The sequence below is a fragment of the Macaca nemestrina genome, chromosome 9, assembly GCF_043159975.1.
Source record: "Macaca nemestrina isolate mMacNem1 chromosome 9, mMacNem.hap1, whole genome shotgun sequence".
Taxonomy (NCBI): Eukaryota; Metazoa; Chordata; class Mammalia; order Primates; family Cercopithecidae; genus Macaca; species Macaca nemestrina.
Window position 1 is genome coordinate 119,294,826 of NC_092133.1, and position 15,655 is coordinate 119,310,480.

Genomic DNA, 15,655 nt, shown 5'->3' on the forward strand with positions numbered 1-15,655 from the left:
GCCTGATTTAAATATCATTAATATGTATAATATGAATATTAGTGTGCATATGGGATTTCTTTAGAATGTATTATCTGTTATATTTTAAGCCCCACATGATTGGGAAGATGAAGTGGAGATATGCTGTGATAAGCACACAGAAAGTGCATTTTTGTCTATTTGCTTCTTTCCTCTGTTCTTTCTGTCCTCTGTTCTTTGTTTCTGTCTTTTCCTTTCTACTCTACTCAGAGTAGAAAGAACCCGGGAGGCAGAGGTTGCACCACTGCACTCCAGCCTGGGCGACAAGAGTGAGACTCTGTCTCAAAAAAAAAAAAAAAAAAAAAAAAGACAGGGTAAGTGGAGAGATAATTAGTTCTGCAACTCAGGAAACAACTGATAGGAGCATAAGTAGTATAGCACTGGTCCCCTGGTGACTAGACCTTTCGAAATTTCTCAATTCGGTAATGACTGGAACTCTTACTTAGAACATGGCTAGTTGCACAAAAAGCTGGATATATTAAATGTATTTAAAAGATACTTTAAAAGTAATAAGATACTTTAAAAGTAATAAGCTAGGATATTCATATAATTATTTTGTAATATAATTATACTAATAATTTTCTCACAATTCTGTATTTTTTTATTTTAATATATACCACATTAAAAATAAGGACATTATTCAAGAAATATTTCAAAAGTGTTCAAAAGTGACTTTCTGCAGGATTTCTCATGTGTTTTTAACTTCTCTTTGAAGGTGACCGAATCATAAAAGTCAATGGAGAAAGTGTTATTGGCAAAACCTATTCCCAAGTAATTGCTTTAATTCAAAACAGGTAAGACTCTTAAAACATTAATTTTGGCCAAAGATGGGTTTTACAAATCAATAGAGCACATAGATTTACTACAATCTTCTTTTTTTTTTTTTTTTTAATTAATTTATTATTATTATACTTTAAGTTGTAGGGTACATGTGCATAACGTGCAGGTTTGTTACATATGTATACTTGTGCCATGTTGGTGTGCTGCACCCATCAACTCGTCATTTACATCAGGTATAACTCCCAGTGCAATCCCTCCGCCCTCCCCTATCCCCATGATAGGCCCCGGTGTGTGATGTTCCCCTTCCTGAGTCCAAGTGATCTCGTTGTTCAGTTCCCACCTATGAGTGAGAACATGCGGTGTTTGGTTTTCTGTACAATCTTCTATTCTTATAAGGAACTGTGGTAACAAGGAGATGTGGAACTTTCCCTCAGATATAATGCATTTGAGAGTTGCCAAGGACCAGCTATCTGAGGATAGCTTAGTTGGTGGCTTTGGCTTGACAGATGTATCAGATCTATGATTAAAATCCCATAGAGGCTGAGAGGCACACATTTTAGATTTACTGTGTTTACCCCTTTTATTTGAAGTGACAAATGTATAATTTGTTTATAATATATAAATAAATGCATACATAATTTATTTTAAAACCTCTTACTGGGGTATGTTACTTTTAAGTATCCTTTTGAATAATCTTCCTAAATTAATTCATTTGTTGTAACCAAGACAACAAGACATTCCCTTTTAATCCATTTGTCTGCCTGCATTTTACAGAATAATAGGATTTTGAGCTCTGAAGTTAGATACGTATTTATAGAGTGACTGTCTATGAGACCTTGGAGATCATTTAGTCCTACTGTCTTTCACCCACACAACCAGAAAATTTTTCCAAATTACAAATAACCATTTATTACCATATTGAATTTCTGTCAAGGTTAGGCCATGGATCTGAGCCCAGTCAGATCGTCACTCTGTTGTAAGAGGTTCTTCTCAGATTCAAATGTAGGAACTTTTGGATTATCTAATGCTTTCTGTTGGCCAAACTCACCTGTCTGTAATTGAAGTGCAATTCTTCATTTTCTGAAGATTTTTATCAAGCTCTCCTAACCATATCTAGAGTGGCTCATGCTGCAATCTAAATTATTTACACCAATGCCCTAATACATTGCCATTGCTTACAATTAAATGACATGGTCATGATTAATTGATCTCAGAGTATTTTCTTTAATGTTTTAATATTTAATGGGATTTTAACAGAAAACAACTCGAATATTGCCTCTAATGTTGATAATGAATTTAAAGCCTCTCCAAGGGATAACAGATTTTGCCCAAATTTTTTTCCTCAAAATAATTTAGATCATCACAAGTACAACGATATGTTTTGTCAGCCCATAACTTAAAAGATTTTTAGTGTATTTGTTAATATCTCTTCTTTAAAAACCAACTTAATCATTGTTTTCTTCAAAATCTACTTTAATTCTTCTGTTCCTGGTGCAGTTCATCTTTCAGAGTAATAACACTTCAACCACTAAAATCAATTTGAATATTACAGAAATATTTTTTCATTATTTTATTTCCATTAAAAAAGTTGTGTTTCTTCTCTCTGCAGTTGGTAGCAAATGGGTAATGCAGCACAAAGCCCTAGAGATTCTGCAGTGTATTAATGTAACATGTGTCCCTGCAGGCTAGGTGCAGTGGCTCATGCCTGTAATCCCAGAACTTTGGGAATCTGAGGTGGGCAGATCAGTGGAGCCCAGGAATTTGATACCAGCCTGGGCAACATGGTGAAACCCTGTCTCTATAAAAAATACAAAAAATTAGCTGGGCGTGGTGGTGTGTGTCTGTTGTCCCAGCTACTTGGGAGGCTGAGGTGGGAGGATCACCTGAGTCCAGGAGGTCAATCAAGTGAGCCTTGATAGAGCCACTGCATTCTAGCCTGGGTGACAGAGTGAGACCCTGTCTCAGAACAAAAACAAACAGATGTGTCCTTGTGCGGGAGTTTATCGAAACATCAGTTTCTACCAATGCTAAATATTGAAATAAAAGTACCTACATATTTTACTAGTTAAATTTATTTGAACCTGTGGTTCTCATGGGTTTAGCATAATCTGAGCATTTATGAAACGAAACATAATGGTTCAAATCTGTTAAGAAGAGACACCAGTAGGTTATTTTGTTTTTTGGTTTTTATTTGATTGTTTCTTAATCTCTTGACTGTATTGGGGGAAAATCTATCTGATACTGTTAGCATTTGGTGGAGATAGTAGCACTGCCTTTGCCATAACTTTTTATTTTATTTTATTTTATTATTTTTTTGAGAGGGAATTTCATTCTTGTTGCCCAGGCTGGAATGCAATGGCGCGATCTCAGCTCACTGCAGTGTCCGCCTCCCAGGTTCAAGCAGTTCTCCTGCCTCAGCCTCCTGAGTAGCAGGGATTACAGGCACCTGCCACCATGCCCAGCTAATTTTTGTATTTTTAGTAGAGACCAGGTTTCACCATGTTGGCCAGGCTGGTCTTGAACTCCTGACCTCAAGTGATCTGCCTACCTCAGCCTGGGATTACAGGTGTGAGCCACTTCGCCCGGTGCCTTTGCCATATCTGCACGTAACTCCAGATCACAGGATTCAGTTGTGTTTACCCCTTTGAACTTTCAAAACCTAAGGAAATTTCTCTATCGTTTTCAACAGGAAATTTACAGAACCAAAATAAAATTAGACTTTGAACTATCCCTGCAAAGGCACTAAAAGTAAATCATAGGCAAGAAAGCAAATAGTTGAAATGTTATATAGTTATTAAAAATGAGTCATCTCAGTCGTTGTGATGGTAAAGCGATTTCCTTCACTTCCGAGGCCAGGAGGGAATATTGCACAATTAAGATGTTTAATATTAGTTGGCTGGGCGCAGTGGCTCACGCCTGTAATGCCAGCACTTTGGGAGGCCAGAGTGGGCAGGTCCCTTGAGGTCAGGAATTCGAGACCAGCCTGGCCAACGTTGTGAGCCCTCCTCTCTACTAAAAAATAGAAAAATTAGCTGGGTGTGGTGGCGCGTGCCTGTAGTCCCAGCTACTCGGGAAGCTGAGGCATGAGAATTGCTTGAACCCAGGAGGCAGAGGTTGCAGTGAGCCAAGATTGCACCACTGCACTCCTGCCTGGGTGACAGAGCGAGACTCAGTCTCAAAAAAAAAAAAAAAAAAAGAAATTATTTAAAATATTAAATTTGAGGGTTCTTTGATGTTAATGAATTTTAACTTGATGAACAGAATATATGACAATCTATAATTTGTTTTGTGACTTGAGTAAAACAAATAATTGTATACTGATATTGTTAGGAGTTTTGTCTTGGGACTATTTAATATAAGCAACATACTTTATATTTCTAAATTAGAAACATGTTATGAAGAAGACTTTACTGATAATGAATAGCACAAACATGCCAGGGGTCCGTCCCTCTTTTGTGTGTAGTTAACTTATGTATACAAAGGTGACTTCTTCTCATTCTAATGATTTGATTTTAAAAATAAAGATGTAAGAATACCAAAAATAGGCCGGGCGCGGTGGCTCAGGCCTGTAATCCCAGCACTTTGGGAGGCCGAGGCAGGCGAATCACAGGGTCAGGAGTTTGAGACCAGCCTGGCCAATATGGTGAAACCCCGTCTCTACTAAAAATACAAAAAACAGCCGGGCGTGGTGGCGGGCGCCTGTAGTCCCAGCTACTCGGAGGCTGAGGCGGGAGAATGGCGTGAACCCGGGAGGCGGAGTTTGCAGTGAGCCGAGATCGTGCCACTGCACTCCAGCCTGGGCAACACAGCGAGGCTCCATCTCAAAAAAAAAAAAAAAAAAAGAATACCAAAATCTTAAACAATTTAAAAAATACTTCTGAGTTAACTGTTTTTCCATTAAGTCTTTTGATACACTTCTACCTCTCCTAAAATAGTATATATATTCAATTTCAGTGATACAACATTGGAACTTAGTGTTATGCCAAAAGATGAAGACATTCTCCAAGTGGTAAGTTTTATTTATTCATATATGAGTTGTTTTACAGTCATGAATGTTAGGAAAATATTTTTGGGATGGAAGTATTAAAGATTGAATTAAAAAAATTCTAGAATTTAAAAACCCTCTAGTTCCTTTTACAGAATCTGGAATTCTCTACATTTTACAAAAATCAGACCAAAAATACCATTGTCAAGTTTTTGCAATTAAGTGACATGGAAATGTTATGTTGATTCTACAGTGAACTCTTACTGCTGTCATTTAGAATGAGACTCCTAAAGCGTTTGTCCTAGTGTTGCCTTCTAGTTCATCCTTGGACCAAAGGTAGAGTTCAGAGTGCAAGTGCATATCCCCAGGAATTAGAATCTTTTTTTTTTTCCCCTTCTCACTATGTACAGAGAAAAAAAAAAAATAGAATCTTCTTTTTTTATATATGAGGACAAATTTTATGATTGCCATTTCCTAATTTTCCAATAGATATTACTGTTTGTAAATTCACCAAGCAGTATTGTAAGTAGTATCAATTCATTCCTAAAATGTTGACAATGAACAGAGTCTGCACCTTAAGGGGAAAATATGTTACAGTCTTGAAATGAAAGTTGAAAACTTTAGTATTTAGTCTAAAATTGTTTTCTGATGTTTATAAAGAAATAAATGGAATACTTATTTATTAAGCTTAAATATTGCTGAAAGAAGATGATAAAAATATAAATTTCGGCTGGGCGCGGTGGCTCACGCCTGTAATCCCAGCACTTTGGGAGGCCGAGGCGGGTGGATCATGAGGTCAGGAGTTCAAGGTTAGCCTGGCCAACATGGTGCAACCCCATCTCTACTAAAAATACAAAAATTAGCTGGGCTTTGTGGTGGGCACCTGTAATCCCAGCTACTTGGGAGGCTGAGGCAGGAGAATTGCTTGAAACCGGAAGGCAGAGGTTGCAGTGAGCCGAAATCGTGCCACTGCACTCCAGCATGGACTAAAGAGTGAAACTTCATCTCAAAAAAAAAAAAAAATCTATCTATCTATCTATATATATGTATATATATGTGTGTATATACACATATATACACATACATATATAAATATATACACATATATTTCATTCAATAAAATACTTTATATATTTTACTTTATATATGTATATATGTGTATATATACACATATATATACACACATACATATATAAATATATGCACATATATATTTCATTCAATAAAATAATACTTTCCTTCCATTGATTTTGCAGTTCAGTAGAATAAAATAGAAAAACTCTTTAAGTAACATACTGACAACTAACAGATCTAAGAAATGGCAGTGGCCACTGAAGTATTTATTTTTAATTCTTTTTGGTGAATAATTGGATTTTTTTCTTATTATCTATAGCTAAATTCAAGAAAAGCAGGGAGCTTTATCCACTCTTTGTCATGGTAATAGAAATGGTATAGTAATGTTCTTCATTTGTAAGGCAGTAGTTTGAACTTAGCTCATCAAAGGCCTAAATAATCTGTAAACATGTTTTACAAAAAAAAATCACTAAAGCTGATCCTAAAGAGTCATTCACTGACATGTAAACTATAATGAAGTGAAACTCATGGGGATTAACCCCGTGTTTTCAAGGCATGTAGATTTTATGTAGGAATGGCTTAGTACTGAAAACAATTACTCTTCTGAAGTACACAGTTCAGTTGGAGTTGGGAGGCTCAGGAAGGCAGGTACAGTTAGCTGCAGTAATTTTCCTGGGCATGCAAAAGTGGTTGTAGAGTTCCTACCCTGACAATTCAGCATAGTGATCATGTAGCAGACATAACCACAGACACCAATGGCTGTGAAAATCACTAGACTAGAAATAAATAGGGAATTCTTCTCTAGTGCTCTTCTTATAAAGAAGATGATGTATAATGGTAGCGAAGGATTTACCTGGCTTCCTCCTTGCAATCTGAAGGCTTGAAGACAGGATCAGCTTCCGAAACTGAACTGTTCTCTGATCTTCAGTAGACCCTTTCCTTGCCAAGGTGAAGGCACTGGTTGGATGGCTCTTGGAACAGTGCTCATTTCACAGAATGGCTGGCAAGGAAGCAATTAAATGCAGAATCGCCATGATATCCTGCAGTGTGATTGATGAAGAGCAGCAAACCACTTCATGCAATGGAAGGAATAATTTTGTAATGATATGATTAATCGAAAAATAGGTTACTTAAAGAAAAATTCGTTTTTTTCTGTTACTCATTCATGTTCTAGAATAGTCTGTCTTGTTATATTTTATTTAAGTAAATCTAAAGTAAAAGTAAAATATAAAGTATCCCAGAAACAGAAAAACCAGTTTAGTAAATAACATGAGCATCCAGATCTTCAAGGCTCAGCAGTAAAGAGTTCTGGTATACTGTAACATAAAATGTATTTTTAAAACATGGTATTTGAATTACCGTAATCATTAAGAAATAAAAGCACATGCCTTTAATCATAAAAGAAAACCCTACTTTTAAACCTATCCTTAATTCACATTTGAATGTAGTGTAATTCATTAAGAAATCAAAGGAGTATATAATTCTCTGTCTCTGACATATATTCCAGAGTTAAAATGTTCTTTAAGCGGTCTTCAGAAGTACTTATGCAGACCTTAAATTTGTTATTCAAACTATGTGCTTTTAAAGATGTATTTGTTCCCATGAGGTTGAAAATTTATCGTAAAGAAAAGCAATGGGTAATGTGAACATTTTTACAGCCACCGTAAAAATCATTTGCCCATGGAAACACTTGTAGGTTGTATATGTTTGCCTGGGCCACAGGATTGGGTAGTGCATGGAGGTTTTTTCTCTTTTCCTGAAGTAATATACAGACCAAATTATTTTAGAAGCATTCTGCTTGCCTTTGAGAGGTGGCCTAGAAAATTTAATTTGGCTTAAAACTTGACTCATGTAAGGACAGGTATATGATTATAGGTTTCATAATTCGTGGATGACAATGACAGAATGTTGAAAACCATGAAGTAAAATTAAGAACAATTCATTTCTGTTTTTAAACTACTGCTAGTAATAGTCATCCTGTGCTTGGCAGCCTCATTTTCTAAACCAGCATATATTTTCTAGCTTAACAATATGAATAGTATTACATTCATTTTAATCATTTTGACAGTATTTTGTTGTAATATTTTAGACTCCAGTATCTTAGGCAGGTTCGTATTTATTGCAAAATAAAAAAGTTTTTTATTTTATTTTCAAAAACCAAAATGGTTTTGTTTCCCCATTAAATGTTACCTATGCATGAATGAAATAACCACACCAATCCAGTCACCTAAACAGTGATCTTGACTCTCAGTCTATTTGGGCTGCTGCTGTAACAAAATACTTTAGACTGGATGGACTATAAACAAATTTATTTCTCACATTCTGAAGGCTCGGAAGCCCAAGGTCAAGGCTCAGGTAGCCTTGGTGTCTGATGAGGGCCCATTTTCTCACAGATAGTACCTTTTCACTGTGTCTTCACTTGGTGGAAGGGCTGACACAGCTCTCTGTGGTCTCTTTTATAAGGTGACTAATTTCATACATGAGGTCTACCCGCATGACCCAATCATCTCCCAGAGGCCGCATCTCCTAACTCATTCACTGGTGATTAGGTGTCAACGTACAAATTGCGGGAGGGGAACACACAAACATTCAGACCACAGCACTGACCAAAGAGAATACTTCCCTGAGTGAAATAGTGGTAGGAGAACTAGATCGGGGCATTCCTCTTGGTTCATCACCCAAGATATTTTGTTAAGCATTTGACTCCATTGACTCAAAAATTAAATTTTAAGTTAATCGGTTTTTGTAACTCTGGAGATTCTTGGGTATGTCTAATATTTGGCCATGACATTTTAAACCTACTTTACGCTGTTCTGTGTTAAACACAGCAAAGTTAAACAGCGTGTCTGGTATAATAAGGAAGAAAGCAAATGGTATAAGGATTTGAACTCGGGCAGGTCTGAGATGAAAGCCTGTACTCTAAATCACAGTCCTATACTGCTGTTGAGTGGAGATGAATTGTTTAGGTGGCTTTACCATAAGTCACCCTGCCAGTTGGTATCGGAACTGTTATTCTAACGTGAACCTTGGGGTTCTGAGTCCAGTTTTCTTTTTTGCTGCTCTATGGATATGTGACATAAGTTGAAAAATGTAATTTAAACTAAGTATTTCTTGAGGTTTATTAGAATTACTTTTAAAATAAGCATTTCATGTGTTTTATAATCAGTATAATATCCTATTTAAGATTAGCCATTTGTCAAGTGTATATCTAGGTGGTCCGGCGTAGAGTAAGGGAAGCAAGAGTATGATTCTGGAGGGTTCTTTCATATTTTGCAAGTTAGCAGCAGTTTACTTTGTAATTTTTTTTAAATCTGTTTTTAAATAATTACAAGAATAGCATGTGCTGGTTGAAGATATTTGAAATAACGCAGAAAGATATAATAAAAAGAAAGTCCTTCTTCATCTATACCATCCCTTTCTCCCATTCCCTACGCTGGCATGGTTGGCATCTACCAACAAACATGAAGTTATTCTTGCTTTTATCATAGGTAATGGCATTAAATTAATGACCTGTTAAAGATGAATTGAAAGGCAGGAATTTTAATCTTACCACCTTTTTTATTCTTCAGGGTTTTTTTTTTTTTTTTCCTCTGTTTTGTTTACCATTTAATACACAGTATCATAGGTATGGTCATGGTGATTTTGATGTGACTGTAAAAAATGAACTAGAAGATTATTTTAGGATTATTTAGTTACTATTAGGCACTGTACATATAATCAAGATCCAGGCTGTTAGTATTAAGTTGTATTTAACATACCCTTTAGAGTTCTAATTCCAAAGAAAGAATTCTTTGGGTCATCTTTCTTATTTCCTTCCTCTTCCTCTTCCCCCGCTTTTTTAGAGCTTTTTGTATCTAGTAGGCAAAACAGGGCTGCCACTATTCTGTTTTCATTAGAGAAGGCTTCAGTTTTAAAATACAAGCTATTTAAACTCCTATAAGGCGTAATACTTAAGTACAAGGGTAAAGAAAGCTCAAGAAGGAATGTGAAGTGATATACAAAAAAGCTGAATGGAAAAAATGGCTAAAAATGTTTTATCATATTCTGTTGAATTCACAAGAGCTAGTCAATTGGGAAAAAATTAAATGTCTATTTCTATCAAAACACCTACATATATTGTAAAGTATCCATTTGGGCTTAAAACCTAACTAAAACTCAGAATTGTTAATACTGAATATGTAATTCTTATGACATTGGTTTCAAAAATAATATTCCTCCTCAAATTTGAATAAAGGACATATCTTTAAAACGTTAGTTCTACCCGGGCATGGTGGCTCACACCTGTAATCCTGGCACTTTGGGAGTCCGAGGCAGGTGGATCACTTGAGGTCAGGAGTTCGAGACCAACCTGGCCAACATGGTGAAACCCCACCTCCACTAAAAATACAAAAATTAGCTGGGCTTGGTGGCTCATGCCTGTAATCCCAGCTACTTGGGAGGCTGAGGCAGGAGAATCGCTTGAACCCGGGAGGCACAGGTTGCAGTGAGCCAAGATTGCACCACTGCACTCCAGCCTGGACAACAGAGTGAGACTCAGTCTCAAAAAAAAAAAAGTTTTAGAACAGCATTTCTCAAGCAGATATTCTAATTATTTTTCCTCTGCGGAAAAAAATAGGTTCCCTAGTGAATAAGTTTGTACTTTGAAGTTTCACAATGTACATTTTGTGAAAAATGTTCTTGAATGAATCCATATTTTATTATCTCAACCATATTGCTTACATTAGATAATAGTACTGCATGTGTGAGATGTTCACTGTTCATGCATGCATATGTATGGATTTCAGGACCCCTTGCGATAACTCAGAAGTGGGGACTTGTGACTGTATTGCACGCTATTTAGCATTTAGAATTGCCATACAGAAATAGTAGAGATGTCTGAAGTATGTAAAATATTCCCAAGTTTTAATAGTTCCAGCCATATACTTCTATTACTAAACAATATTTCTTCCCAAATTTGATTAAAGGAGTTATTTTTAAAATACTAGTTCTAGAATAGCATTACACAAGTAGATATTCTAGTTTTGTTAAAACCTCTGGGAAAAAATGGCCTCCATAGTGAATAAGTTTATATTTTCCCTTCGATTTTCACAATGTACGTTAATGTCATAGTGGTTTTGAGAAATCAAAAGCTTGCCAAGTGACTCTACATCATTGACCGTGGGGACCTCCTCTCCCCCATCCTCCTTTTCAGGTGGTATATAATAAAATTACACAAGGACACTGTGGGAAATGCTGTTACCAGATAGCACAGTATTTTCTCATCCAGACACAATTTTCCTATTGCAGAAAAGTATTGGTATGGATTCTAATCAGCATGGAAAAGATAGACTTGGTGTGTCAATGCACATACCCAAACTGCATGTTTGGATTAACAGTATTCATGCCATAAAAATATTATGTAGACATGTTTTCTTTTATATGCCTAGCTTTAATTTCTCACTGCATTCTAGTCTGTGTTCTATAATGTTTATTATAGGTTAACAAGAATTATTCTGGAAGTAATATTTTTATGTGTATCCAGTAGTTATTTTTGCAAACTAATACATTAGTACAAAAGGCACAGTGTTGAAAGATCTTAATTTTTGAGTGAAACTTACTTAATAAAAGTCATTTTCCCCCTGAATCTTAGTGTAAAGGCAGCTGCAGTCTGCTGACAGCTTGTGGTTATGCTCTGATTTACTGGGGAAGGAGGAGGTTGTACTATTTTAAATGCATAATAGAGCATTCGTTTCGTCATCTGGAAGCAGAGATGGAAGAAGCTCGGGGGAAATGAGAGACATCACTGTTGCTCTTGTGGAGGGAAGCTTTGTAGCATGTTATCAGACAGCAGTGCCTATTGAAGAAAATATTTGTTAGGAATGCATGTCACCAGATGTATTTTGCTTTCAAGAATGGTAGACACATCAAACAAGAATCAGATAAAAGCTTGAGAAAAAGATGTTCAGAAGAATACTGGAGTTATTCTTTATGCTTCACTGCCCTTTACCTCTCTTGGTACCTTCCAGAGAAACAAGTATAGATGTATTTTTAGCTTGCCGTTTCCAGCATCAATATGACAACATGATTTTGTCTTTATATCAGTAAGCAGCTTCTACTATGTTTTCCTATTTTCTGCTAGCTACAATTTACAAAGGATGTCACAGCACTGGTAAGAAATGCACAGTAGCCATTTCCTTGCTTTTTAAGTCATGTTTTGTAGAGATTTGTAATAAGCCAATCTATTAAAAACTGTTCAGTTTGCTTAGAGAAGTCCCTCTATCATGTTAATCTTACTAATTTGCAGAATGTGTTTGTGATAGATGGTTTTCCATCCTTATTTTTTATTTTTATGTTTGTTTTTTTTTTTTTTTGTATCCTGTACATAACTGATGCTACAACGTAATATTTACCTGCATCAGTGTATGTGTGTGTGAAAAAAATATATATATATATATTTCTTTTTTTTTTTAAGTATCTCACCCTCTTCCTGTCCCTACTACTTTGCTGTTATGTTTGTGGCTGCACTTGAGCTTTGCAAGCTGTCGAATGCAAAGACAAGATATGCTGATAGTCTTGAGTTAAGCTTGTTTTGATTAGGGGAAGATGTGTTACCACACCTGTCTCAGATGCTGAACATAGCCCCTGTGTTGCACTGATGAGCTCTGTTTTGTAAAGTCTCTATAGTTAATTTCTGTTATTCTTAAGGCTTTAAAAATATTGCTGAATAATTTTACAAATAGTTGATAAAAAACAATTTGACCTGCATGCCTGCCTGTTGGTAATAGAGAAATGTCTCCTCATAATAAGTAAAAGAGACCAAATAAATTTGTATGATATACTTTTGCATTAGCTTAAAATAAAAGTATAAATTATATACAGAATGATGAGTTACCTTTTTTTCATCTTTTTGTGCCTTTATTGTGTGTGCTTTATTTCTTAAACTTGCATATTCTCTTACTTTAAATATTAAAATTGGTAGCATGGCTGCTGATGGGCTTAGTTTGTCAAAATGGATTATTCTCAGGGACTCTATAATGGTTAATTGACAAGATGCTTCAAATAAATTAGATTTAATTTATGATAGTAGTAGTACTTAAAATGCATTTAAGATTTTTAATGTTTTCACCTTTTCTCTGGCAAAATACATGAATCTTCCTTTACTGGGATTTATTTGGCAGCCATTTAACCTGTCGACTGCTGAAAAATCAGAAGGCTTGAATGGGGAGAATTTTAGAAGCAATATGGGTACATCTAATTGATCGGGTAGAAATTTATGAGTTTCACATGTTTTGAGCAAAGAGGTGATTGTAATTTGTATGTGTTGCAGATTCTACAATGTATTTGATTTCTGAGAGACTAGCTCTTTCTAGATTTGTAGAGTACCCTTATGTTGTGTTTGCATGCATGCTATAGTGAATGTCACTCAGGAACGAGGTAGGGCATAGTCAGATAAAATAGTAAACTGTAAAAATGGAAATTATTATTCTTTTTGTGAATTTCCAGTGACACCTTTCTCTCATTTCTATACAGGCATATTCTCAAGATGCCTACCTGAAAGGCAACGAAGCTTATAGTGGCAATGCCCGCAATATACCTGAACCTCCACCAGTCTGCTATCCCTGGCTGCCATCTGCCCCATCAGCCATGGCACAGCCAGTTGAAATATCTCCTCCTGACTCATCATTGAGCAAACAGCAAACCAGTACACCAGTACTGACACAACCTGGCAGGGCCTATAGAATGGAAATACAAGTGCCTCCATCACCAACAGATGTTGCAAAATCAAACACAGCAGTGTGTGTTTGCAATGAAAGTGTAAGGACTGTCATTGTGCCTTCTGAGAAGGTTGTAGATTTGTTATCCAATAGAAACAACCATGCAGGTCCTTCACATAGAACTGAAGAAGTGAGGTATGGCGTGAATGAGCAGACCTCTTTAAAAACAGTGTCAAGAACCACATCACCACCATTATCAATTCCCACCACTCATCTAATTCATCAGACTGCAGGCTCCAGATCATTGGAACCTTCTGGAATTTTACTTAAATCTGGAAATTACAGTGGACATTCTGATGGAATCTCAAGCAGCAGATCTCAAACTGTGGAGGCTCCCTCTGTATCTGTTAATCACTATTCGCCGAATTCCCATCAGCACATAGACTGGAAAAACTATAAAACTTACAAAGAGTATATTGATAACAGACGATTGCACATAGGTTGTCGGACAATACAAGAAAGATTAGATAGTTTAAGAGCAGCATCTCAAAGCACGACGGATTATAACCAGGTCGTCCCCAACCGCACTACTTTGCAGGGACGACGTCGAAGCACCTCTCATGATCGAGTGCCCCAGTCTGTCCAGATACGGCAACGCAGTGTGTCCCAAGAAAGACTGGAAGACTCAGTGCTAATGAAGTATTGTCCAAGAAGTGCATCTCAAGGAGCACTGACGTCTCCATCTGTTAGTTTTAGTAATCATAGAACTCGTTCATGGGATTATATTGAGGGACAGGATGAAACCTTAGAAAATGTCAGTTCTGGAACTCCAATACCTGATTCCAATGGAGAGAAAAAACAGACTTACAAGTGGAGTGGGTTTACTGAACAGGATGATAGACGAGGTATTTATGAAAGACCTAGGCAGCAAGAAATTCATAAATCTTTTCGAGGTTCCAATTTTACTGTGGCCCCAAGCGTTGTTAATTCTGATAACAGGCGATTGAGTGGTAGAGGAGTGGGATCTGTGTCACAGTTTAAAAAAATTCCACCAGATCTAAAAGCACTGCAGTCAAACAGAAATTTTCAGACTACTTGTGGAATGTCACTGCCTCGGGGTATTTCACCAGACAGGTCACCTCTTGTGAAAGTCCGAAGTAATTCTCTGAAAGCTCCTTCGACGCATGTCACAAAACCATCATTTAGCCAGAAATCATTTGTTTCTATCAAAGACCAAAGACCAGTAAATCACTTGCATCAGAATAGTCTGTTGAATCAGCAGACATGGGTAAGGACTGACAGCACCCCCGATCAGCAAGTGGAGACTGGGAAATCCCCCTCTTTATCTGGAGCCTCTGCCAAGCCTGCCCCTCAATCGAGTGAAAACGCCGGTACTTCAGATTTAGAACTACCCATCAGTCAAAGGAATCAAGATTTAAGTTTACAAGAGGCTGAAATTGAGCAATCAGATACTTTAGATAATAAAGAAGCTGTCATCCTAAGGGAAAAACCTCCATCTGGACGCCAGACACAACAGCCTTTAAGGCATCAGTCTTACATCTTGGCAGTAAATGACCAGGAGACTGGGTCAGACACTACCTGCTGGCTGCCCAATGATGCACGTCGAGAGGTCCACATAAAAAGAATGGAGGAAAGAAAAGCCTCGAGTACCAGTCCGCCTGGCGATTCCTTGGCTTCCATCCCATTTATAGGTGAGCTTATTTAGAGTCATTGGCTAATATGCCAAATGTAGAAGAAAAGTATTATTTCTAGTTCAATAGGCACAGAAATCTTAACAGTGTGATTTCAAAGTGTTTGTAGGGAATCTCATAAGCTGTGCTTCAACCAGAGCTTTTATCCTCTTTAAAGGTTATTTCTAGTACCAATTTTCCTTTTTTAAAAAAAAAAAAATTTCATGTACCTAGTACCCATTTCAAGTTTTTATTTTGATGAGACAAATTCCTGAGATTAAGGAAATCAGCAAAGCAAATTGTACCTAATTGTTGATTCATGTGAATCAAAAACCAAGTGGAACAGTTTTGATAATTAGTTACCAACCTTTCATGTAAATGGTGCTTTTACTCTCTAAAGCATATTTCTTTGT

General features: G+C 36.6%; 1 protein-coding gene across 16 annotated transcripts in view; it reads left to right on the forward strand.

Moving 5' to 3' along the window:
• The window catches only part of LOC105480021 (Rho GTPase activating protein 21), a 134,160-nt gene that overhangs the window by 84,210 nt on the left and 34,295 nt on the right, over positions 1-15,655 (forward strand). For 10 of the 16 annotated variants that reach the window (XR_011608195.1, XR_011608196.1, XM_071070384.1 and 7 more), the window contains 4 exons: positions 734-812; positions 4,753-4,807; positions 11,976-12,005; positions 13,367-15,263. Coding sequence is in view for 14 of the 16 variants with exons in the window: in XM_071070384.1 (XP_070926485.1) it covers positions 734-812; positions 4,753-4,807; positions 11,976-12,005; positions 13,367-15,263 (2,061 nt within the window). In the remaining 2 variants the exon portion in view is untranslated. The remainder of the gene's footprint in view (positions 1-733; positions 813-4,752; positions 4,808-11,975; positions 12,006-13,366; positions 15,264-15,655) is intronic. The other 6 variants (XM_071070386.1, XM_071070383.1, XM_071070387.1 and 3 more) reach the window with 1 other exon arrangement.